This window comes from Cyrtonyx montezumae, unplaced genomic scaffold, assembly GCF_038088225.1.
Source record: "Cyrtonyx montezumae isolate F1298 unplaced genomic scaffold, pur_monq_1.0 scaffold_2, whole genome shotgun sequence".
NCBI classification, from domain to species: Eukaryota; Metazoa; Chordata; class Aves; order Galliformes; family Odontophoridae; genus Cyrtonyx; species Cyrtonyx montezumae.
Window position 1 is genome coordinate 4,696,451 of NW_027071936.1, and position 24,219 is coordinate 4,720,669.

Here is a 24,219-nt window from a genome sequence, read left to right on the forward strand (position 1 = left end):
TGAACTGAGAAAATTGAAATTGAGTTTTTACTTGCTTAATAACTTAAAATGGCACCACCAAATATTTTTACTCAAGTGCTTTCCTGTTTTCAGGTTTGTTTCTTGTTCGAGTACACAGTTCAACACACAGAACAAATAAGCACATTTTTTTCCCTAACAATATTTTTCTGGATAGCTTTTGCATTTATCCTAAGCTTGTTTGCTACTATGCTTGTAGTAAGTGATCAAGTAAAGCATAGAAGATTTGAAATTGATTGCCCCTTTTTGACTCTATTGTCAGAAAATAAACATAGGTATTTTGATTTAGTGGCATTATTATTTTTATTATGATTCTTTCTTTTTCTGTATTGCAGGTCCTCATTTTGCAGCTGTAAACAGCAACAATGAAATCATTGTTACAGATTTTCATAACCATTCTGTCAAGGTACTGTTAATTAATGGCAATTTGGGAAGCTTTTTATTTTATTTTTATTTCCTGGGGAGAATAAAGTATTGTTAAAAACATAGAGACCGTGCTTTCTAATTGTGAGGCCCAATTAAAAGACTCATATCAGAGACCTTTGTTTAATAGAGATGTAATCAGTTGCTTTTGGTTTCACTATTGTGGTCTATAATTCAGTTGCTTGAATATACATTTGTTGTGCCTGAGATAAAGAATATTATCTTAGTTATTTTTAATTAGCCATCTGAAAAATCTGTTATTTATCAGTTTTTCGATATTTTAGATAACTGATGACTGCTTTTGAATTTCACATTAAAATCTTCCCATGATTCTAGCTGAATATGAGTATAGCAAAGTGAAGATACCTGACAGACTTAATTCCATATTTATAAGCTTTATTATTACTGGATCCTTTTATGACTTGATAGTCTTAACTGTGTAAGACAGACTGTAAGTTTTCATTGAGTATATCCTGCACAGGGCAGAACTGTCCACTGGCCATTAGACAAATGGGAAATTCTGACTCATTGCCTATTAAACAGTTGTAAATTTGTTTGTCCCAATAATAAACCAGAGCAAGGATGTATGTTGAGATGTGCTGGAATGATGATGGTATGATGTTACGTGCTGGAAAACGTGAATTGAGGAGTTGCAGGCCATTTTAGAAATTAGTCACCTGTTTATTTTCAGGCCATGCACTCCCTTTCAGCCCTTTCCATACTCCTTTTCCCTCCCTTGCCATGCAGCAGCACAGGAGCAGCAGAATTTCACCTAATGACCTCCTGTTCTAATTGAACACACAGATATACCCTTGCTTCAGTTAACCAGTGTTGTAACTAAAATGATAAATCTTACATGTTTACCTGAAATACAGAATTTCTGTCTGCATACTGGGGAGCATAGACAACATGATGTCCTTAGTGGTGCTGAATTATCTGGCTTTTAAGTAGGGAGCTTGTTTTGGTATGCTTTTGAAATTAGAGAGGAAATGGCAACTCATGTGTTTCAGATTACTGCAGAAATACCAAGGCTGCTGCAGGAGCCCTGAAGCAGGCTGTTTACATGGTTTAGCTGCAGGAGGTCTACAACTCCATAAATTACCTCTCCACCAGCAAAGCTTATTGCAGTAACAAGAATGCCTGGAGAGAGTTAACAAGGGCCAGCTAAAAGGAACAAAAGCAAGTGAAGAACTGTATGAAGTGTGACATCTTAGTGAATTAATGAGTTACATCGCTAATGAGAACAGAGCGTCCTGTCTGCGTGTGGTGTGATGCAATGGAATAAAAATGTTATTTGTTGCAATTTGGTAATAACTGGAAAAGATTCTTATTTTTGTAGCATTCTGTAAATCTGTGCAGGTAACTGTTGACACTTTGGAGAATTCTTTATAAACTAGGTGAATCTTTGGTCAGATGGTAAGGAAAAGACTGGACAGTAAACTTTCTTTCAAATAGTAAATACATGTATAACTAAATAATTTTCACTCTTACCGCTCTCAACTTCTTTCTGCCACCAGTGTCTTGAGTTATATACATCTAAATTCTGCAAAACATTCTTGTCCCTTTGCCGTTAACCTTCAAGCATTTTCTTCACTTAAGGCATCCTGCACAAAATCTGACTCCGTATATAGGCTCCTCTCCTTTTGTCACTCCCCATCCCCATTTTAACCCAGGAAAAGAGCAAGATACCTTTGCCTGTGTTTTTTGTTTGTTTGTTTGTTTTTGTTTTTTTTTCCTAATTAGTTGACCTTCCCTGCTATTTTTTATCATCTGAGCTAACACTGATTTCCATTTCAGAATGCTTTCTGTCTCTCCACTGTGGGTGCTAGAGAATAGGATGATTTCCTCACCTCTCTCATCTTCCTAGCACTTGTCAAGTCTTCGTATTCTCCTCCTCAGGCCACAGCTGGTCCTTAAAACACTGTTATACCCTGTTGCAGAGCTAGGCCTGGATCCAGGACAGACCTACTTAAATGGAGATGGCTATGATGCCATGCAAATGAGACAACTTGTGTCTCACTTAGTCCTGCTGGCAGAATAGCCATCGATCCCCTCAGTTTTTCTACTGTCTAAAATCGTTATTTGCCATTGCAGGTAATACAGTTACTGAGCTGTCTGTACAGAAGGCAGTGTCCTGTGATTCTTAATGCTTCTTAGGCTATGAAAGTCAAAGACCAGTGCATCTGTTCTGTCAGGACTCACTGCCAATGCCATATCAGCACTTTGCTTTTAACTCAGGATGCACAAGCTGAGGAGAGGGCCCTGGGGCCTAAGTGCTGCATGGTGTAGTGAAGCAGGAGGGAAAGACAGTCACCTGCAGTCCCATCTTCATTCTGAGGACTTTACTATAGGGAAAGTATAAGACTGGAGACCAATTCTTGCATTTCTCTTTTCCAAATATTTTGCTTTTTATAATTATATGAATGCTGCTAATTTTGATGAACTTGTTTTTAGACGTAGGCTGGTGCTGGTATTGTCAGTGAGCTCTTTGTTCTTTTTTTCATTGTCAGATTTCACTTTGTATTCAAAACTCAACATTAAGTTTCAATCATGCCAACACACTGAAATGCAAACTTGACAGCTATTTGAAAATTCATATCTAAATGACCTTTGCTACAAACATTTTTGCCATTCCTTTCAATGTAAACGTATAATTCTCCTAAGTATTTCTAAAACTAGAAAGGTAAAAATGAGAACTATAAAACACCATGGTGAGAAAGGGCAGGGAGGGGAAGAGGGAGGTGCCAGGTGCAGGGGAATGTTACTGGTAGTTCTCCAGTTCCCAGTTTTGTTAATAGGTGAACTGGTAGTAACAGATTAGTAATATTTGATGTGATGCCATACTCAAGCTTTTGTTTTAACTCCTACAGGTATTTAACCAGGAGGGAGAATTCATATTGAAGTTTGGATCAAATGGAGAAGGAAATGGACAGTTTAATGCACCAACTGGTGTTGCTGTAGACTCTAACGGAAATATTATTGTAGCAGATTGGGGAAACAGCCGAATACAGGTAGAGATTTGTGTACTTCAAAGGTGCTTGATTAGAAAAAGTAACGGATTGCTAACTGGTTGTTCACTAAAGCCTTCCCAAGAAGGATAGCTGCGCTAGAAGTGATGTGGAAAATTTGAAAAAGCAAGTGAACTGTACAGCCCTTGAGGCAAATGTGGCAGACTTTTAGCATCTTTTTTGAATGTTGCAAAAGTATTCTACTTCTCTACTGAGAACTGCACTCTTTTGATCTTTTGAGTGCTAATCACACTCCTTTTTTATTTGGAAAGCAAAAAAATAATTATAAATAACTGAGTATATGCATTAGTTTCACTGAGTATAAAAATGAGGGAGCTGCTCGTGAGTTGTTCTCAGGAAGCACTGACAACAATGCAAACAAATTCCTGATTTTCTCTGTGTGGGAACTTAAGAGTCGTGCTAGCCACAACAATAAAATTTGTTAGGAAAACAAGGTACTAGTCAAGTTCCCAATTGAGTTTGATTTATTGAAAGTGTTTTTTTTGGTTTTGTTTTTAACCTCACTGCACATCAAATTCTTGCCAAAGATCCTGGTAGCCCTGATAAAGTCTTTTTAGTAAGAAAATATATGTGTATAAAAGCTTGCATATTATGAGAATAACAGATCAGATTCTGCCCATGCTTGTTGCAATGTATGTCAACAGTTTCAGAAATAAGAGTAACCGTAGAACTGAAAGTAGACATTTGTCAACTAGATTTTTTTTTTATTCATAACATTTCTTATGTGCTTTCTCATCCCTAAAGGTTTTTGATGGAAGCGGATCATTCTTATCCTACATTAACACCTCTGCTGACCCACTTTATGGCCCCCAAGGTTTGGCCCTTACTTCAGATGGCCATGTTGTAGTTGCAGACTCTGGAAATCATTGCTTCAAGGTCTATCGATACTTACAGTAACTGTGAGCTCTGGAGCTGGATAATTGTCCATCTTTAAGCCAAGACTGGTCCCAGAGATCCAACACAGGATATCTCCTACTTTGAGTTCATTTTTAACAATGAAAGAGTCTATTATGGACTTCTCTTGTTAATTTCCAGACTTAACCTTGTTTACATAGAACTTTGACCTCTTACGTTCCTCACTGAACTTTTTGTTGTAAGGGTTAATACACAGAATCCTCTTTAACTGAATTCATAAAGACAACATGATATTAAAAAACAAACAAAAAACCACCACCAACAACAAAAAACACTGCAACTTACAGAACTGCAGATAACTGGTTAGACAAAAATGAGAAAAATCTGGGGAAAAAGCCCCAAAGCTTTTTGAAGACTGCAAAGGGTAGCTCCCATTCAGAGCTTCCAAATTTGAACAAGAGTCACTGTTATGCATTGTTTCACCCTAAGGTGATCCTGGGAATCTTCTAGATCTTGTTTTCATGGTATGTATTACACTTATAACATTCTTCAGTCTTATTATCTATAACAAGTAGGTCCTTTTAATATAAAGTTAAGTCACACAAAATCGGTCTAGTTCAAACTGTCAGATATAACTCAGCTCAACATTTAGCGCTATTAGAATCAATGCAAATTCCCTACTCATGTGGGATTAATGAAGGATTGTTTCATGTGCTTGTTCTTCACTCTTTCTCTTAATCAATGTGCTGAAAGGACTTTGCAGAAACCTGACAATTCTGAAGCTCTGGAAAAGTTTAACTGTAGTTAGTGAGAGCTGAATTTCTGTACAACGGCAGACCTTTTGACACCAAACTAGTTCATAAGGATCAGGGGTAATGCAATGTCAACTTAATTAACTTCATGTGTGCCACTCTTTCATATGTGTTCATTGCCATGTTTCCTTAAGGCAACTCATTGTATTAACAAATAAGAAAATGCAGCATCACACAGGACAGAAAGCCAGAGAGGTACCCCTATGGAGGACCTACTTTATACAACCAAAGGAACTGTGGTATACAGAGGTTGTGTAGGAAAGCCAAGGGTTACCAAAGCTATTACTTTATACATGAGAAAAAAAAACAAAAACAACAAAAAAACCCCATTACAAATAAGAATGAATTTGAACCAATTCCTGAAGTCCTTCATCAAAGGGAATTTTGTTAGAGGATAAAGTAAGGACTGCAAGATTTGTTCTGATTTGTTTGTTTGTATGTATGTATGTATGTATGACTGACGCAAAAATTTTAAGAAGTAACTGTGGGTTATGAAATAAACTGGAGCAAACTGGAACATACGTATGCCATTTGACAATGGTAGTACTCTGAAAAACGTCCCTCTTCCTTTCTGCTGGATCTCTTTACTGTGTTCTTTATTGAACTATTAATTTAATGAGAAATGCTTACTATCATATGACTTAGTTCTGTTCATAATGTTATTTTTAAGGCTGTACTTGTCTTTTTTTAAAGTAGCATTGGCTTTATTCTTAATTCTAAATCCAGTGGTCAAAAGATGAATTGCCATCGTAGCTTAATGTAGATAGAGTGGTGCTCACTCATAAACCTCATTTGAGGAGCTGGTGAGTGTGCTGTCAATGCCTAAAATAGTTTGGGAAATGTAGTGTCTTTTCTAATTTTTAAAGCCTTGAAACAAAAGGGCATTGGGTCAGTAACAGGGGAGTGTTTTAAGCATATGCGCAAAAATGAAATAAATCGTTGTTAAATTACTTGTTATGAATATCTGACTTACTTCTAAAAAGGTTATTGTTTCAACAAATTTAAGAAAAAAATTTTTGTTAAGATGCATTTGACTTATAAAAATGCAGATCCCTAAATTCTTAAAAGTGGTGTTTGTGTGCTTTTGAATCCGTGTTTCATCTCAGTTTTCTTTTCCTTACAGTTTACAAACTCTCACACAAAAATCCCTTTCCTTAATATAAATATTTTGTGTATAAGGCTTGAGGTTTGAACTAATACATAATGCAGCTAAGAAACTGGTGGTAACATTTTTGAAATGTTAAAAATTAAGTTTGTTCTCACCGAAAGAAAAATAATAACCTTTGCTTGAACTGAGTTTGTCCTAAAATGCAGTAGATGAGTTACCTCAGATATTATACAGTAAGCTGTCCTATTAAAATTAACAAAGTTGTAAATCAGATTTTATGACATTCAGTTAATTTTATTCTAAGTGTCCTTATAAACAATCTGACAATTTCTATCATTGGAATGCCCTTCAATGGTGAATTTATCTATGAATGAAAATATGTAGCATTTTAAGTGTATTCTTTAACAAAAAAAAAAAAAAAGAGAGATGGCACTGGTTCTTTGAGATAAAAATGTAAATGAAAAGTTTACTAGTGCTGTCAGTTGCGATAATACTAACAAGATTTAGTTGAAAAATTGATTTTTTCTAGTAACACTTTACTAAACTCACATGGTTTCCACTGAAGGAACATTGTCAAATCCTCCATTGCTAGGTACTCTGAGAATCGCAAAGGTCAGACTCTAACCTATATATCAAATTATACACCTAAGACTATACTAATCTATGAATCAGTTTTTCTTCAAATGATTTTCTGTTCATTCAGCTCAGAACTGTTCAAGATTTTATGTAATCTGTGTCAACCCATTGTGTATCTGTATGAAACATGGAATTCTGCATGCAGCCCCCTTGCTACCACACTAACAGATATTTGGGGGGGTTGATATGGATCTTTTCTTAAGATTAAATAGTCTTTTTTGGGTTTCAGGCATCACCAGAGCAACACATAAGTCACCTGAAAAATAACACTCATTTGGATTTCCTTCTGATAGATAGCAAATGCTGCCAATTTGTGGCATGGGGTATTTTCATTCCCAAAGGCTGACCTTATCTTCCTGGCACAGGAAACTGAGAAACATATTGCTTTGGCAGCGTGCTTTTGAAGTCAGCTCTGCTAAAATGCTTGGCTTACCAATCTTATGAAGAATAAACAAAGCAGAAATTCTGTTCTAAAAAAAAACCTGGCAGATTCTTTTCTCATTCGGTTAAGTGGACGTCGGAACTGCACTGCTTGATATACTGAGTTGTTAGCATTTATTAAAGGCCTATAGGCATTCTGCTGCCAGATTTCAAGGATAACCAGAAACGTTCCCTTGACTTCCCTGGAATGCTATTTGACTAGTGGCACAACATGAATGACAAATGTATGTGCTTCATTTAACTATTCTTCAACTCAAAAGTAATCTCAAAAAATGTAGCGGATCTTGTGTAACCAGCAGTATTTTAGGACAAACTAGCCAACTGCATTTTTGTTATTTTATGACTAGAATAAAGGGATCTGTTCAAATAAATACACTCCAAATACGGGATTTTTACATTAGTTAAAATAGCAGCAATGTAGCTGTGTAAGAAAAGGAAAATGGCTTGAGGCAAAGCATTTGCCTAATGTAGATGGAGAGTTATTTATTGATAAATGCTCTTCTGGTTCTGTAAAAGCTAGTGGTTTTTCAATTTTATGTCAATATTTTTTACAATTAAGGATCTAGTGTTGCCATAATGAGAACTATAAGTGCCCAATATGTTGTGCGAAATGTTATGAAGAAATGACTTCCAGCTGTGGGTGACAGCTAGTTATGAAATCATGATGTACATTGACAATTTTCTTGAAGAACTGTGAGCAGTGATTGTTTTGGACTGTTAGTGGAGAGTTTGAGAAAGGTGTATGTGCTACCTGGTATGAAGTTCCTCACTGGTTGTATTCTTTCTGATGAATGTACAGCACTTCGGTTGATGTTTGTGAGCAACACGGCCTTAACCCTGACACTTTTTGCTTTGGCTTTATGACATGGGAATGTTCCCTAAGCTGCACAGCGTATGGCAGTATCCCCACGTTAGAAATCACTATCAGTTGATACGCTGCAGCTTTCCGGTTCCGAGACTCTTATCTTTCCTCTTCATTTTTTTGAAGCTTTTTGTACATTCCACCTTTTCGAGTCAGTTTCATATGTTTTGTGTACGTGTATGTCTTACACTCTCTTGAAACTAATGATATATTATTCTCACTTGTTTTTGTTTCGTTGTTCTTACTTTCTTTTTAAATCCCTATGAGGCTAAATACAAACTTGTCTCCTTAAGATCAAGTATGAAAGGTACGCATCAAAGTGTTTGTGTGTGTGTAGTTTTAGCTTCCTGTGTGCCACAGTATTCTTGATGCTTTAGCCGATGATAAAAATAAAAAGAAGTACTCCGTCTTGGAAACGTAGGAAAATCAGTCAAATGTGTACCTTTACCACGCACAAAAATTTCGAATAATAAAAATAAAGCTTGTTTCCTCTGTTATTGTTGAGAATTTATTTCTCATGTGTTTCATGCTCACCTGTCTCTAAAAATATTTCCACAATGCAGCAAGATGGTTAATTGTTTGGAAAACAAACTCGTCCAGCATAGGTCACAAGCTAAGAAAACTGCACTTGCTTCATGGGTAGTTAGCTTCTATGTAAAAAGGGAGGAGGGAAAGAGGAACCTGTTCCTTCCTGGGAAGAAGGTGCAGAGATGGTCTTCCTTGACCTCCATGTTCCTTTTGAAGTCCAGTAATCAAAATTAACATTTTAATTGATGATGTTAAGATTATGCTGCTGGCCAAGCCTTGGTGGCACCACTCTGCTTCTGATGTGCCCTGAGGGGAGGGGGTCCTTTTAGGGAAGGGGTGGGCTAACTCTTGTACCATCCATCCCAAAACAGTCCATGAGTAGTAATCTCTTCCACTTTTATCGTGGAAATATATAGTGCCTTTCAGCTGGGCAGAGCTACGATGTTTCCAGGCTCTGCTTCCGAAAACTAAGCATCGGTTCTTGTAGAATAGAAAACAGGACTTACTTCACTCTTGACTCTTTTCCTGAAAAAGTAAGATTTGAACTCATGCTAACTTCCTTTATAGATAGGACACGTAACTTTGTCACTGGTGGACTCTCCAAACCTGAATCCTTTGAGAAATAAAAGTGAGTTCTCACCGACTGACTAGAAATGTCTTCTGTCCCCTGCATCCTTACAGCAGAGGTTCTCTGTCACAAGGCAAAATCAGACATGTAGGCAAGCAAGATGCTGAGAGTAGGGAATGCTGCTCTTTACCAGGGAACTTATGCAGCAAATGGCTAACTTCCTCTTTGGCCTTCCTGTGATGCTGCAATTCCCAAATGAGAAACAGTGTCAGGAAGAGTAAGGCTGAAATGGTTAAGGACACATGTATTTTATGAGCTTGTCTCGAGATAGCCAGCATCTCCCTCTTTAGATTTCTAACCACTTACGTCTAGTTTCAAAAGCATTTCATTGTTCCTTAGGCTAAAGTTCTCTTTCACATTCAGCTGCACTGCTCTGTGTTTAACTGCCTCCATAGTTTTGCTGACAGTTATGAGAACGCTCCCTAACTCGCAGCAGACAAAAAATATCTCAGAATAGAAATGGTCAATGTAATTTCTGAATACAGAGGTTCTCCGCAGGCTGGTAGAAGAGATATCCACTGCTTTCTGCTCATTGCAACCTTTAGTTGAAGTTGCCTGACCCTCAGGTGTGCCAGATGAGCCACGCAAATGAATTCTCCCTTTTTCTCTTTGTGAAATGCCTCACTACTAAAAAAACTAGCATTTAAGCTACTCCTTTCAGTCAGTACTTACTTCATTAGGCCATATTAATGCTATGGGAGCATTACTGTGTTTTGGAGCAGGGCCAGCTAGCGTTTTGCCCTGGGTTAGATCTTTGGAGGGAGAGGGCCTGCTTACAAGCTGAAGCTCAAGCATGAAATGAGGCAGCAGATGTGCAGGGATTCCGCTTTGCGGGTCACTCCTGGATTGCACTGCTCGCTGATGCTCAGCCGTGTCCCACTGCAGCCTGCGGCACATCAGGCTGACATGGTCCCCTGTGGGTGAGCGGCTCTAAGAGCTCCCTTTGTCCTCCAGCCTCGAGCTCCACCGCAGCACTATTCTGCCGTTAGTCCTGTGGGTGTTGGGAAAGCTCACAGGGCTCAAATGGCATGCTTGATGAAAGCAGATCGGTGCAGCCAGGCGGCGCTGGAGCCGCGCAGGCGGCCTTTCCCCTCCCGGCGGCGCGGAAATCAAACCCGGAGGCCGCCATGGTAAGCGGGGCGGCGGCGGGGCCGGGGGCCGCGCGGGGGAAGGCCCGGGGCCGCGGAGCACGGTGCTGCTCCGCTTCTGCTTTCCTGAGGAAGCGAGCGCGCTCAGCGTCATTAGCTGCAGAAAGCTGTGGCTGGAAACGTGCTTGAGAGTCTTTCCCGGTAGTGTCTCTAGGAGACGACATTAAAGAGCGATTGGGATTGCTGTTGTTGAGAATAGGGATCCGGACGCGCCTGTAACCCAGTGAAGCAAACCAGGCATCTGGATGTGGCAGGAAATGGTGGCAGCGCAGCTGGGTTAGGTGCCGTGGGGGGGCCCGGCTGGGAGCTCAGGGCCCTGCTGTGGGCTGTAGGGGTACAGCCAGCCCTCGTGGGAGCCGGGCTAAGCAGCAAGGCTCCATAAGGGGGCACGGCTAACTTAGTGCGAATGGCATAGGAATTCTCAGCAAACGTTAAATTCTGCAAATGGTAGAGTATGTGCTCTTTTTTTTTTTTTTCTCTTGTTCTAGTCCAAGAAAAAAGGACTGAGCTTTGAGGAGAAGAGAGCTCGCATGATGGAGATCTTTTTTGAGACAGTAAGTGTCGTGCTGAGAATTGTGTCTTCCCACCGGGCATAAACAGGCCCTATGAGGGCACTGTTGTAGAGGCACTGTGTGGGTCCAGCTGTGCTTCTCCCCAGTGCCCTGGCTCGCCACTGTATAAATTACAGTGCTGGATCCACAGAACCTCAGCTCAGATGGCTCCTTGGTGAAGCTGCTTATGTGCTCCTTCTTCTTGGTGCCACACCTTCACGTGCCGAGTCTGTTACCATGAGAAATCATGAAGTTTGAGAGGTGGGAGAATTCCAGGATTAAAAAGGATTAGAACTGATGAGGGGAATAAACCTAGAGATCCTAAAATGGAGCTACAGATATACTGGTGACATGCATAAAGTGCAAAGTCTCACCTATTAAAACATTTATTGTGACCTTTGAGTATTTGAGCAAAGCAGTACATCCAGCACCGATGACCTGATCTCGGCTCAATGTACCTAGAAGAGTTTTCACGCTAACTTCAGACAAAATTCTGTGATGTTATAGTCAAAAGCCCCACTCTTTTCTTTGGTTTTCTAAAGACAATAGTCCTTTTCCTCATGTTTCAGAATGTTCTGATTCTATTGAGGGATATTTCCCTGCAAAATATAATCATGCAGAGTGTTTCCTACTTGCTTTTGTTGGCATTGCTGTAGTTTGAAAGCCACACAGGCTGAGCAGATGCTGTCATTTGGAGCTGAAGTGTCTTTTGTTTCACACAGAAAGATGTGTTCCAGTTGAAGGATATAGAGAAGATTGCTTCAAAAGACAAAGGGATTAGTAAGTGTTTGCACTAATTATTTATCTTGAATCACTAATAATTTTTGGACCAGTCAAACAGTGTAAGTTTTCCAGCTGATTTTAAGGTTGTGATTGTAATAGTAAGGGGAAATAACCAATAGCAGGGCCACAGTGTAAAAAGTAACATCAGCAAAATATTCCTATTGCTATTTGTTCATCATTGTCGCTCAAATATGATGGCAGTGCCAAGGTAACCACTAAAACTCGGGACGGGATTTTGCACAGATTCTGAGGTGCTTGCCTTCTGGGGGCTCTTACTCTGTGAAATCACCGTGTGTACTCAGAGAACAGAGCATGCAGTTATCTGTAGTGTCATGCTGTGGGGTAAATAACTCCCAAGGATGGTACTTCACAACAAAATAGTATAGATGATAGTATATTTTGAGTAGTTCTATATAGATGGGATACAAATAATACAAAAGAGAAGATGGCTCACCTTCAGGATGTCAAGGCTCGCAGGGGATTCCACGTAGGAGGGATCTCCAACAAGAGATCCTTCCCTGGTGGTGGTCAGCCCTTAAATGGGGTTTGGGAGAGGTGGAGCCAGGCTCCACCCCTTCCAATCACACAGATATATCACCTCCACCTGTGCCCCCATGGCTGACTTGGTGCTCACCTCAGGTGACCAATCAGTGGTTCAGGTCGTGATTCAGCAGTTCCTATACACATGCATATCTTAAAATGACGTTGTTCTGTTGAATTCTCCCTCCTCCCCTCCAAAAAAAACTTTAAAAAAAAGGCTAGGTAGCAGTAAAGGAGAAAGGTGAAAAATAAAAAATCATTGTTTTTGGATAAGATCCAAGATGATTTATCTTAACACTATTGAGTTCCTTTGTGTGTCCCTCATTCTGCTTTCCTTGTGTTCAGTGATAAAGGTGGGCGGAAGTGCAGTATTTATCTGACTGTCCTTGACGAGCGTGTCCTTGTGGCACTGCGAGAGTAAGGGATACATGTTTGTGGGGAGAACCATGGGCACGCTGAAGAATGGTGCTTTGCTAGATTCACATTACATCAGCAGCCAGCAGAGGTGCTCACTGGCATCTCCAGAACTGTGATGCTGTCTTGATTGGTTTGTCAAAATACCTCCTGCATATGTTTAGTTGCAATTTGCAGGAAGAAAACACAAAACAGTGTAAGCAAAGGAATTTCATGTTTTAAAAGATAAGAGTTTCTAAAACCGTTTGTACCTTCAGAGAGTCCAGATTTGTCCTCCTTGTGAACGTGGAGGCATTTAGCCACTCCAGTTGAGTCTGGTTTCTTCTGGAAAGAAAAGCTTGGTTTATGGAAGTGCCCCTATCCTAAGCCTATAGCTTCCAGAAGATGGAGTGTTTCTGGTCAGGGATATCCTTTAGGCTTGAAATTGGATGTCAGACACTGAGATCTCTTAGTTTGAAGGTATTCAGATTTATAGTGCTTGTGGATGGTAATAACTAATACTTTGCTTGTTGAACTGGTGTAATTTTTAAAATATTGGATTGTACCCCATGTTTGGTGGAAAATGGATAAACAGTTATTGCACATATCTACATATCTAACGTTACAAGTGACTTTCTATATTGGAACTGAATATAACCAAATGTCAAATCTACCCCTTGTGAGACCATAAACACGTTGCCTTAATGCCTCTGCTGCTTTAGTAAGTGCTGCAAAGCAAAATGCAATTACATGCCTAATTAAGCAATTGTTTGTTAATGGGTATTATAATTAAGATTGCAGGTCAACTTTTCAAGTGCCCTGTCATGCATTTGTTATAGCATTGTGCTGTAATACATGTGTACACTTTATGCTGATTAGTGAGTGGCTTACAAACATCTGGTAGCAGACTGCACCAAAGAGCAGCAGCCTTTATGTTGGAGCCACTAATTTCAAAGGGATTTGTGCTTTGAAGTGGAGCATCAAGCACAACGTCCTCCTGAAATCTTGCAGCTAGCTGACACTGCTGTAAAATATTCAGACAGATGATTGTTGATGATGTCTTAGATAGAACCACAGAGATTTATTAATATAAGATTATACTTTTGCTTCTATCAGCTTCCATGTCGGTGAAAGAGGTTCTGCAAAGCTTAGTTGATGATGGCATGGTGGACACTGACAGAATTGGAACATCCAATTACTTCTGGGCTTTCCCAAGTAAAGCTCTTCATGCCAGGAAGCGTAAATTAGAAGAATTGCAGACTCAGGTAAATCTCCTTTAATAAAGTGTTTGTTTCCTAAATGGGCTTGTTTAATTTTTATACCCTGTTATCACTCCTGCTCATATCATTTGCTCTTATGCATGCATATGTGCACGTGCATATATATAGGTGCACAGTTTACTGTAGGAAGCATTTGACAGAAAGGATGGGACGTTCTTTCTCATTATCTTGGTAGCACCTCAGAAGAGTTTTGGAAATCAAACTGGGGACTGAGGAAACGTTTTTGCCAGTTGCTGCTGTGAAAGTGCTATTCATTATGCATAACATCCTTTAAGGACTTCCTCTAAATATTTAAGCACCATATGCTTTTATGTGTCTTATGTAGTGCAGACAATCATATGGTAGTGATCTAAAAGCCATGAGAGGTCTGAAATGGATATCCCAAATAAATGTGGCTACTAAATCCCAAATAAATGTTCTACTTATGGCTGTTGTTTTTTCACGTCTGTTCTTATTGATAGCTTAATTAGTGAACATTTTTGCAATCCATTATTGCACTTTTATTAGGAGAGAAGAACAAATTGCTCATGATTTTCTGCAAAAGGGCAAGATGTCTTCTGTTGCTGCACTGCTGTTGTTTTTATCTGCTTCTTTACTAGCTTCTCAGAAGTCTCTTCACCGGAGTGGGAAAACGTCTATTCATCAGTTTGACTGGAACTGGAGTGAATTATAAGTTCCATAAACTAGCTTTATGGTCCTTATTGTCTGCACAGCAGCCCTGACAGCTTTTTCCATGATTGTTTAGTGTTACGTTTATTCATCAAAGAATCAGCTGAATTACTGGAAAATTATTTGTAGCTTCTGGGATAATGAAGGGGCTGAAGTTCATTGTTCGTGCATTGCGTGTAAGTGTGAACAGCCAAGAGTTCACCTCGTCAGTTATTCCTGGCTGTGCTGTCACTATTTGTAAATGTCTTTCATTATTAAACTGAAAGAGTGCATCTTTCATCAGCTGGTGATTCTTTCAGGGTGAGAGTAGAGAGTAAGTGTTGCTGAAGGCCATGCTTCTGGTTGTTGCTAGCTGGGTCTGTGTGCTGGCAGCCTTTCAAGCAGCTGCTCTGGATGAGTGCTGCTGAGATAGCTGCTGTGGTGCTCCAACATTATTGAGTCCATAACTTTAGGCTCTGCCCCTGACTCCCTCTATTTTGATTAACTGTCCCAACTTCTCATATGATCTGTTAGTATCTCAGATATAAACTGTACCTTGTACGTACGGAAACTTGGTTAATATAGTTGTCCCATGGCCAGTTTTGTCTGCTCCTTTTCTCCCTTTGTTTTCAGAACTCAGATGAGTCTAGATGTGAAACATTTCCTCTGTTCACCTAGGTAAGATCATATCATTTTCAGGCGTAGAGGAAGAACCAGAATGACTATGCTTGGATTCATTGTTATTGACTGATATTACTCATGCACTCATTCCTACTCCTGTGAAGTTTTGTTTTTCTGATGCAGAAGGTCAAATTCTGTTGACTTGGTATTGAGTTGCCAGTATAAACAGTTTTGTCAAACTGAAACACAAGTTTTGGTACCAGATCCTATTGCAAACCAAACCTTACACCTGACATATGACCTTATGAGTTCTCTTTAAACCATTCTGTGAATCCTTAAAAATACTTTTATTCATTAAATTACTTTGCTGATGAGAATGGAAAAGTTTCAGTGCTTTGGAGGAAAAGATTCCCAGTTGCTGAACTTGTCTTAAAAATGACTCAGCAAAAGTGGCATTTTCAAACGAATAGTGCTCTGAACAGTTTTACAAGGTGATAAAAGGTTGCATCCGTGAGTCTAACTCATCTGTATTAAAGTTATTTCTTTTGGCATAGCTTTTTTTTTTTCCCCTTCCTTTTCAACTTGCTTTGATGTGGGAAGTGTTTGAAGAGAGGCACAACCCCCTGAACTGATGCACGTGGCAAGTCCTGTGCTGATTGACTGGGATCATGAACTTAGTGCTGCTCTGAAACCCAAGTGTTGGGTTTTCCTGTTTTTCTGGAAAGCAGTTTGCTTCACGTGACTACTGCTGCATTTTTTGTCTTCCATAGCTCAAGAAGTCAAAATTGCTAGTAGGTCCACTGATGAGGAGTACAGTCTACACAGTGTAAGCAGGAAGATCATCTCCTATGGGTGATTCTGCTGCCTGACAGTGGTACTGTCTGGCTTAGATAAGGTGAATTAATGCCTGTTTGAATTTTTTCTTCAGCAGAGATTTTTTGTTGTCTGTAACTGTTAGCAGTTCTGCAAGTACTGTAATTCAGTAGCTTGGGGAAGCAAGCAGTTTACTGTCTTTCCTCAGGCTGGTTTTGTGACAGTTCATTTAGCTTGTCAGCTCAGAACAGTTCATTTCACTGATTTATTGCCAGTTGTTGCAGTTTACCTTGTGTCTCATGATACTGCTTTCTTGTGGGTTCTTTCTTTGTGTTGCTAGGCTTTGTGAGGCCAGGTTTAACAGCATGCTTCTGCTGAAGCTGGGACTGAGTTGGTGTCACCTTTTACTGCAGCAAAGATTTTGGTTAATCTTTCCAGAGGAGGATAAGGGATGGACTTTTTACACTGTTTTGTGGCCTTGCTTCAAGATATGCATGATCAACAGAGATGAAGGGGCGAATTTCTGGCCACTTTATTTTTTCCACTCAGCACTGTGTTGGGCAAGTGTTAGCTGAGATAGAAGAGGTTAGCTGAAGTTTTTTTCCATAAATTCCTGCCCTGGGGTTGGCAGGAGGAGGAATTTTCACTTCCCATGGCTCATGTATTGAGCCAGAGGAAGAACTGAGAAATTAATACACCCTTAACTCACTTTTGGCAGTTAGCTTTCTTTAACAAAAAAAAAATAAAATAAATGAACTTGTTGAAAGAGAGTGACTTGACATTTACCAAATTGTTTGTACTTAGGAACACTAAAATATAAAAAGAGAAAGAATTTACTTAATTTACAATGTCAATTAAAAAAAAAAAGGACTTGGGAATGCTTTATTAGAAGGAGCTATTGTTAGGAATGCACACTGCTTGAAAATAGTTAATGGAAACAATAATCTTATTGGTGAGTAACATGGCTCAAGGCCTCCCGGATTATGTTTGACTACAGCTAAAAGGGGAGAACCTTATTTGTTCAGAATGCACACAGAAAAAAAGAGTTCTAATCACCAGATATTTTTTCAAGATACAGATGAATTTACTTCTATACTTTTTAGACAGACGTAAGTCTCCTCCTCAAATATTGTGCCTTACTCCACAGAAGGCTGTTGGGCAGCAACTGCTTGAGGCTGGCTGCCCACTGAAGCCATAGAAACTTCTGAAAGCGTTTCAGAGAGGCTGTGGATTCTCTGTTCCTGGAGGTATTCAAGACCAGGTTGTATGGGGCTCTGGGCAGCCTGGTCTAGTACCAGATCTGGAGGTTGGTGGCCCATATGCCTGTGACAGGGGGTTGGAACTTGATGACCCTTGGGATCCTTTCCAACCCAAGCCATTCTGTGATTCTATGATTTGTTCAGCCTGAGCAGCCTCCTCCTTGCCCTGATGAGTTGTCTGTGTGCCTCCTCCCAGCTATGAGATGGATTACTGGCTTCATGAGGTATGAGTGCTCAGAGCTGGCTGGTTTGGAGGCCTCGGTGCTGAGCTGAGGTTCACCAGAGATTTGCTTTGGTACTTCTGTGACTAATACATGTGACTTATGTTAGGAATTATTTATCTAGACATTTTTCTGTAATATGTGTGCTTACAATTTTGTTTTATTAGGTTGCAGAATGTGTAGTATTTATCTCTTTTCAGGAAAAATAAGTCAGTTGTTGAAGAGTTCTCTCTTTAATGCAGGTTCCCAATGTGCTGACTAAGCAGTTATAGCAGTCCTTCCATATGCACGCTGAGTTTTCTTTTCTCCTTGTATTTCAGGGTATCTAGTTTCGTTTTCTACTTATTTATCTTTTTATCCTTCCTTGCACTGGCCTGGGCATTGTGACAGTCAGCAGTCCCAGCTCCTCTGGATGACTGCGCTCCCTTCTGGCTTGCATTGTTGTTTTTAATTCTTTTTTCTTAGTAATAATGACTCTCCCAACAGAGGCAATTAGAATGACTTCCCCCTGTTTTCAGCCTGCAGGCTTTCACAGACCTTTGTGCTTTCTTTGAAATAAAGGACTAGACACATAAAGAAGCATCCAGCTGTGGAGCTCGTATAGTGTGTCTAGCTTACCTCTTCATAGCATCCAGTGGGAGCTGTAGCAGCAAAGAAGTATCCAAAAAGCAAATGGCTGAGAATTAGCATCATTTAAACAGAGAATATGTTGGCTGTGGCTACATTCATTCATTTGCTGATCCTGAAACACCGTTTCCCTGAATTGATCTTTTGAAAGATGCTAATAAATTTTTATTTGAAGCAGTTCAGATTTTTTGCTGTTTGCATCTTGCAAATATGTTAATATTTAAATATGTTTATATCTTGAAATGATTCTGAATTTACTAAGTCTTAAAATGTCTAGCAGAGAATACTCTTCTAATTCTGTAACTCATTAAAGCCTTCTGGATTTTGTTTAATGGTGTGCAACGAAGCCCTGGAGGGTATGCTTAGTTACTGCTGTCATGGCAGACTTCTAAAATTATGGTGCTCTGGAGGCTTCTTTTAGACTTAAGCAACCTCATAATTTGGTACTCATTAGCAGAATTTCATGCTTTTCCTTTTACTAGCTGTTAATATGTAGCTAGATTGTTGGCAACTCTGAAGTGTAGGTTTTCCCTTCCTGCCCCCTTGTTGAGTTTAAGGTAAAGCTAAGACCAGCATGATTTAAGACTTTATTTTTTTATTTAAAGCTGGCTCTGTTCTAACTGTAAGGATTATAAAATAACATGGGAGGAAGAATGTCACCATATTAAAAAGAATATGTTGTTACTATGCCCTTGTGTGTGTATATGTACATATTTATATGTATGAAGCATATATATATAGGTCTTATATATTCATTCTGGTATAATGCTGGAAAAAATACTGCTTTAATGAATTTTTTTTTCTGGTATAATGCTGGAAAAAATACTGCTTTAATGAATTTTTTTTTTTAGATAATGTCATCCGACCATTTACCTTTCCTTTTTGAAGAGGCTTGTGTGCTGGCTGCTGATGTGCAGTCCTGATCCTGTTACTTCAGTGAACCTGTTGATCTGAACTACAAGGAAATTGGGAGTAAATGTGGAGCACCCTTTCCAAATCTGGCAGAGGTGCTGCCCTTTGCCTGCATATCCAGCCAAGCCCCACAGTGGCCACAACAACCAGGGTGAGAGGCAGTTCAGTACACTGGCACAAAGCCTGCATCCTGGGAAAGTTTAGAGTTCCTTGCTGTTCCTTCCAGAACTCTGGAATTTGTTGACATATTTTAATGGTAATATGTCAAAGTAGAATTTGGGCCCTTTAAAAGTTTACAGAGTCACGTTTTGAATTGCTTTTTGTAATCTTTAGGCAGGTCTTGAGCTCGGAGAATATCAGATGAATATTGTGTTTTGACTTGGACTGTGTGTAGTCCCTGCAGGCCTTGTATATGGCTGAGCTCATTGAAGTAGCAAGGTTTAAAAGCTCTTTGAGGAAAAATGAGAACATTTTTTCTTTCTTACCCTTTCTTTCCAAGGGAAAATAAATGTTCTTTCTGCTTTGAACAGGCCTACTATCACTTTGGTCTTTGAAGGCTTACAGTAAATACACTTATGAACAGTTACAAGCATCCTTCATGTTTACATTTTTATGTGTTTTTTTCTAGTTCTGTCAGTTGTGCATAGATGTTTTATTCTGTTGCATTACTGGTACTTACCAAATGGCACTGCAAATTAATAACGCAAAAACCAGAAGCTCAAGGCAAGACGTCTTTTTCTGAGCAAGTGTTAACTAACAATTAAGGCAAATCTAGATAGATTTTTTTCATCCAAATGGAAACATAACTGAATTGAAAGAGTACAGTGATTTACTCTACAAGAGTGATCTTTAAAAGAGCTGCAGTTATCAATATAAGATTTATACATAGATGAGTGAAGGTTCCAATGGAAGGAAAACGTCTCACTTGTGTCTTCCACGTGGAAGTGGGACTCGTACAGCAAACGCAGGAAGGACGCCTCTCATACTCAGTGGGACCTTCTAAGAACAGAGCCATACCTGACTTGCCATGGGATGTTTCAATCTCATGTGTAAGTCAGGATTATAGGCCTACATTTAATCTTGAACCACAGAATGGATTGTTTGTTGGAGTGATGAGCATACCAGTTTTACTCACATGAACACCAGTGAAAAACATGTAAACATTGCTTATGAGAACACAGACGCAACTTTAGAATTATTATTTTTTTAACCATTGTAGTGCTTCATCAGCCAGTAGTATGGAGAGCTGAAGCTTTGTTTGGTTAGATCTCAAAAAAAAATAATCCTCACTTAGCTTGAGCTTCTCATACTCTTTTTGGTCACTGACACAAGTTACAATCCAAAATTAAAAAAAAAAAAACAACAAAACTCACTCATTATAACTTACAAACATAATATCATGATATTTTAGAAAAAGTGTTCTTCACCCAAAAGTACGTGTGCATGAGCCTTTCATTTAGAATACCATATATTTTAAGAAAGAATGTGAATGTATGGAAATTAATGATGGTGATGAGCTTATGGGTCAGAATAGAAGTGAAGGCCAATTAGACTGATAGTATCGTGGGAGTCTGCTACAGGCCACCCAGCCAGGATGAAGAGGTGGACAAGGCACTCTATAGACAGTTGGGTGAGGTCTGGGGTCTCTCCCCCTTGTTCTTGTGGGGGACTTCGTCTTGACATCTTCTGCATTTATAATACAGCAGATAGGGAACAGTCCCAGAGGTTCCTAGAGAGTGTCAGAGATAACTTCCTGACACAGCTGGTGAAGGAGCCAATGAGGGGAAGCAAAATCCTGAACCTGCTGTTTGTTAACAGAGAAGGTCCTACGGAGGATGTAAAGGTTGGAGGCTGTCTGGGGCATAGTGATCATGAGGTGCTGGATTTCTTGATCCTTGTTGAACCACAGAGTGTAGTCAGTAGAACTGCCACCTTGGACTTACGGAGGGCAGACTTTAACCTCTTTAGGACCATGGTTGAGAGGGTCCCTTGGGGGGTAGTTCTGGAGAGTGTGGGAGCCACGAAGGCTGGAAATACTTTAAGGAAGTTATTTTAAAGGTGCAGGAGCTGACCACCCCCAAGTCACGGAAGATGAGCTGATGGTCATGGAGGCCAGACTGGCTGAACAGAGACTTTTGGCTGGAACTTAAGAACAAAAGGAAAGTTTATGGTCTCTGGAAGAGTGGGCAAGCTACTTATGATGATTACAGATATGTAGTGAAGCTGTGCAGAGAGAAAATTAAAAAAGCCAAAGCCCAGCTAGAACTGAACTTGGCCGCTAATGTAAGTGAAAACAGTAAATATTTCTATAAATACATCAACAGCAAGAGGAGGACTACAGAGAATCTCCATCCCTTGTTGGATGCTGAGGGCAACTTGGTGACTAAGGATCAGGATAAGACTGAGGTGCTTAATGCCTTCTTTGCCTCAGTCTTTAATAGTAAGACTTGTTACTCCTTGGGCACACAGCTCCCTGTGCTGATAGATAGGGATGGGGAACAGAACAGGCCCTGCATGATCCATGATGAGATAGTTTTGGACCTGCTCCAAAAGCTGGATGCTCACAAGTCCATGGGGCTGGATGGACTGCACCCTAGATTGCTGAGGGAATTGGCGGATGTGACTGTCAAGTCACTCTCCATCATTCCTCGGCAGCCCTGGCTGAGGATGTCCCAGTGGATTGGAGACTGGCAAATGTGACACCCATCTTCAAAAAGAGCTGGAAAGATGATCTGGGTAGCTACAGTCCTATCAGTCTCACCTTGGTGCCTGGGAATGGTATAGAACAGATAATCTCAGGAGCCAGCATGGACCAGTTAAAGATCAGCCAGGGGATCAGGCCCAGTCAACGTGGGTTTGCGAGTGGTAGATCCTGTCTGACAAACCTGATTTCATTCTATGACAAGTTGACTCACTTAGTGGATGAAGGTAAGGCTGTATATGTGGTCTTCATTAAAGCCTTTGACACTGTCCCCCACAGCATTCTTGTGGAGAAGCTGGCTGCCCATGGTCTGCAAGGGTGTTTGCTCCGTTGGGTGAAACACCGTCTGGATGGCTGTGCCCAAAGAGTTGTGGTTGTTGGAGTTAAACCCAGTTGGCAGCCAGTCACTAGTGGTGTCCCCCAGGGCTCGGTACTGGGGCCACTTCTATTTAACATCTTTGATAATCTTGGTGAGGGGATTGAGTGCATGCTTAGTAAGTTTGCAGATGACACCATGTTGAGAAGGAGTGTTGATCTGCCTGAGGGGAGAAGGGCATTACAGAGGGACGTGGATAGACTGGATCAATGGGCCAAAGTTAACTGTATGAGTTTCAATAGGGCCAAATGTCAGATAAGTTTTTTGTGAGTGCTCTGCTGTGCCACGAGTGTGCTGCTGGTGCTGAATGTTTACTTCTGTGTGTTTGGAGGCCCTGGCAAATAAGTATGTAAAAAGCAACTGCATGTTTACTTTGTGCAATATTTTAGGAAATAATTCTGCACATCAGTGTGCCTGTTTATTCTTAAGCCTCATTGTTTTAGTCAACAGAAATTGCCAAGTGGTTTCCTTTAATGGATCTCTGTGCCTTTCTTTTAACACAGCAGGTCTGTTTTCAATATGTTAACACTGTTTTTTCGCTGTTAATCTTGTCATTTTTACTCTCTCTCTATTATCTGTCTTTATCATTTTTTTAGAACTTTCTTTATAATTGAGAGGAATGCTTTGAAGTGCCTTCTCTCCATGCCTTCTGTCAATTCCACTTAATTTTTTCAGTGGCAAGATGGATTTAACATAGGAAAGAAATATACCCCTTGACTACAGATGTCACCCTAAAACTCTTGAACTGCTTTTCTTAAAGCTAAAAGCACACAGTGCTTGCCTCTGGCCTGTGAAACAAAACGTAGAGAACTTTAAACCTCAAGTAAATAATTTTGGAAAGTTATGAACAATTCGAAAATGAATGTCTTGAATTCCTCTGTACTGCCACGGTTATGTGGGGTGCACAAAAGCAATAGTTTTTCATACAATTTTTGATGGAGCATTCTCTCCGCAAGAAAATAGAGCATATGATATTGCTCTGTAAGACCATAATAGCAGTGTAAGACCATAACAGCAGCTGTGAATGTTTGTGGATAGCATGCTAGACCTCAGTTTTATCCTCATCCAGTACAAGGGCCTGTCTTTGCATGGCCATCACCAGGTTGGAGATGCTTTAGAATTCTGGGAAGACAAGCTACACTTTGGATAGGGTGCTGGTGGGTGGAGTGGTTGAGAATGGGGAACCAGAAGGAATATGGCCAACAGAAACGTTTGCTGGAGAATAAAGCGAGTGTTGAGCTAGAGCAATATCAGGCAGATTTTGGAGAGGAAGCAAATTGAAACCTGCTGTATCCTCTTCCAATTGTATGTCGCTGAGTTGTCACAGTGGAATCCTGACATGTGTGCGCAAGGCGTTACAAATTACCTATGTACATCCAATCTCTATTTCTTTATTCCTTGACACAAACCAGACGCCAGGCCAGGGGTGGAAGGGATGGTTATTGTCAGTATGTAGTGCACAAACTGCTGCACAAATGTACAGCTGAACATGTCAGGATGTGCAAAGTCAGTATGAGCATCCCTCTGGGGACTTGGGAATGAATTAGTGGCCAGGCCAGGCCAGTCAACTGACCACAGTGGTCTGTGAAATGAACAGGATGGTTTCCTACCTAGCTCTTCTGCTTCACAGATGTTAGCTTGTTGCAAGTTGCCACTATGTTTGGCGAACAGTGTAAATACTTTTGTGGAGGTGTTTTTTTCTTGACTAATACAGTGTTGTTTGCCCTCATCCTTTGTTTACACAGCTTTTTTGGCAAGTGGGATTTTTCCTGCTTTCTTGTACTTTGCTTTATCATGTGCTGGTTCTGAGGAGGTCTGTGTGAACAGGCAGGCTGGAGATGTTAAGACTTTCCAGTACAGCCGAATAGATCTTTGTGTACTCTTTTTCACATCTGATCCATTATGCTTGTGGCAGAAGTTTGTTCATGTGTCAGACCAGACACCTCTTTTTAAGAAACATAGTGGGGAGGCAGTAAGTAGCTTTTCCTCCATGTCAATCCCACAGC

General features: G+C 40.1%; 2 protein-coding genes across 5 annotated transcripts in view; both read left to right on the top strand.

The window, feature by feature from the left end:
• The window catches only part of TRIM2 (tripartite motif containing 2), a 52,894-nt gene extending 47,301 nt beyond the window's left edge, over positions 1-5,593 (top strand). For all 4 annotated transcript variants that reach the window (XM_065736265.1, XM_065736264.1, XM_065736263.1 and 1 more), the window contains exons 10-12: positions 354-424; positions 3,312-3,452; positions 4,215-5,593. In XM_065736265.1, the coding sequence (XP_065592337.1) occupies positions 354-424; positions 3,312-3,452; positions 4,215-4,367 (365 nt within the window). In that variant the 3' untranslated portion in view covers positions 4,368-5,593. The remainder of the gene's footprint in view (positions 1-353; positions 425-3,311; positions 3,453-4,214) is intronic.
• A 4,817-nt stretch (positions 5,594-10,410) lies between these two features.
• MND1 (meiotic nuclear divisions 1) overlaps positions 10,411-24,219 on the top strand; it is a 32,774-nt gene continuing 18,965 nt past the window's right edge. Inside the window, exons 1-4 of the mRNA XM_065736311.1 lie at positions 10,411-10,470; positions 10,977-11,042; positions 11,762-11,819; positions 13,872-14,020. Of these exons, the coding sequence (XP_065592383.1) occupies positions 10,468-10,470; positions 10,977-11,042; positions 11,762-11,819; positions 13,872-14,020 (276 nt within the window). The 5' untranslated portion in view covers positions 10,411-10,467. The remainder of the gene's footprint in view (positions 10,471-10,976; positions 11,043-11,761; positions 11,820-13,871; positions 14,021-24,219) is intronic.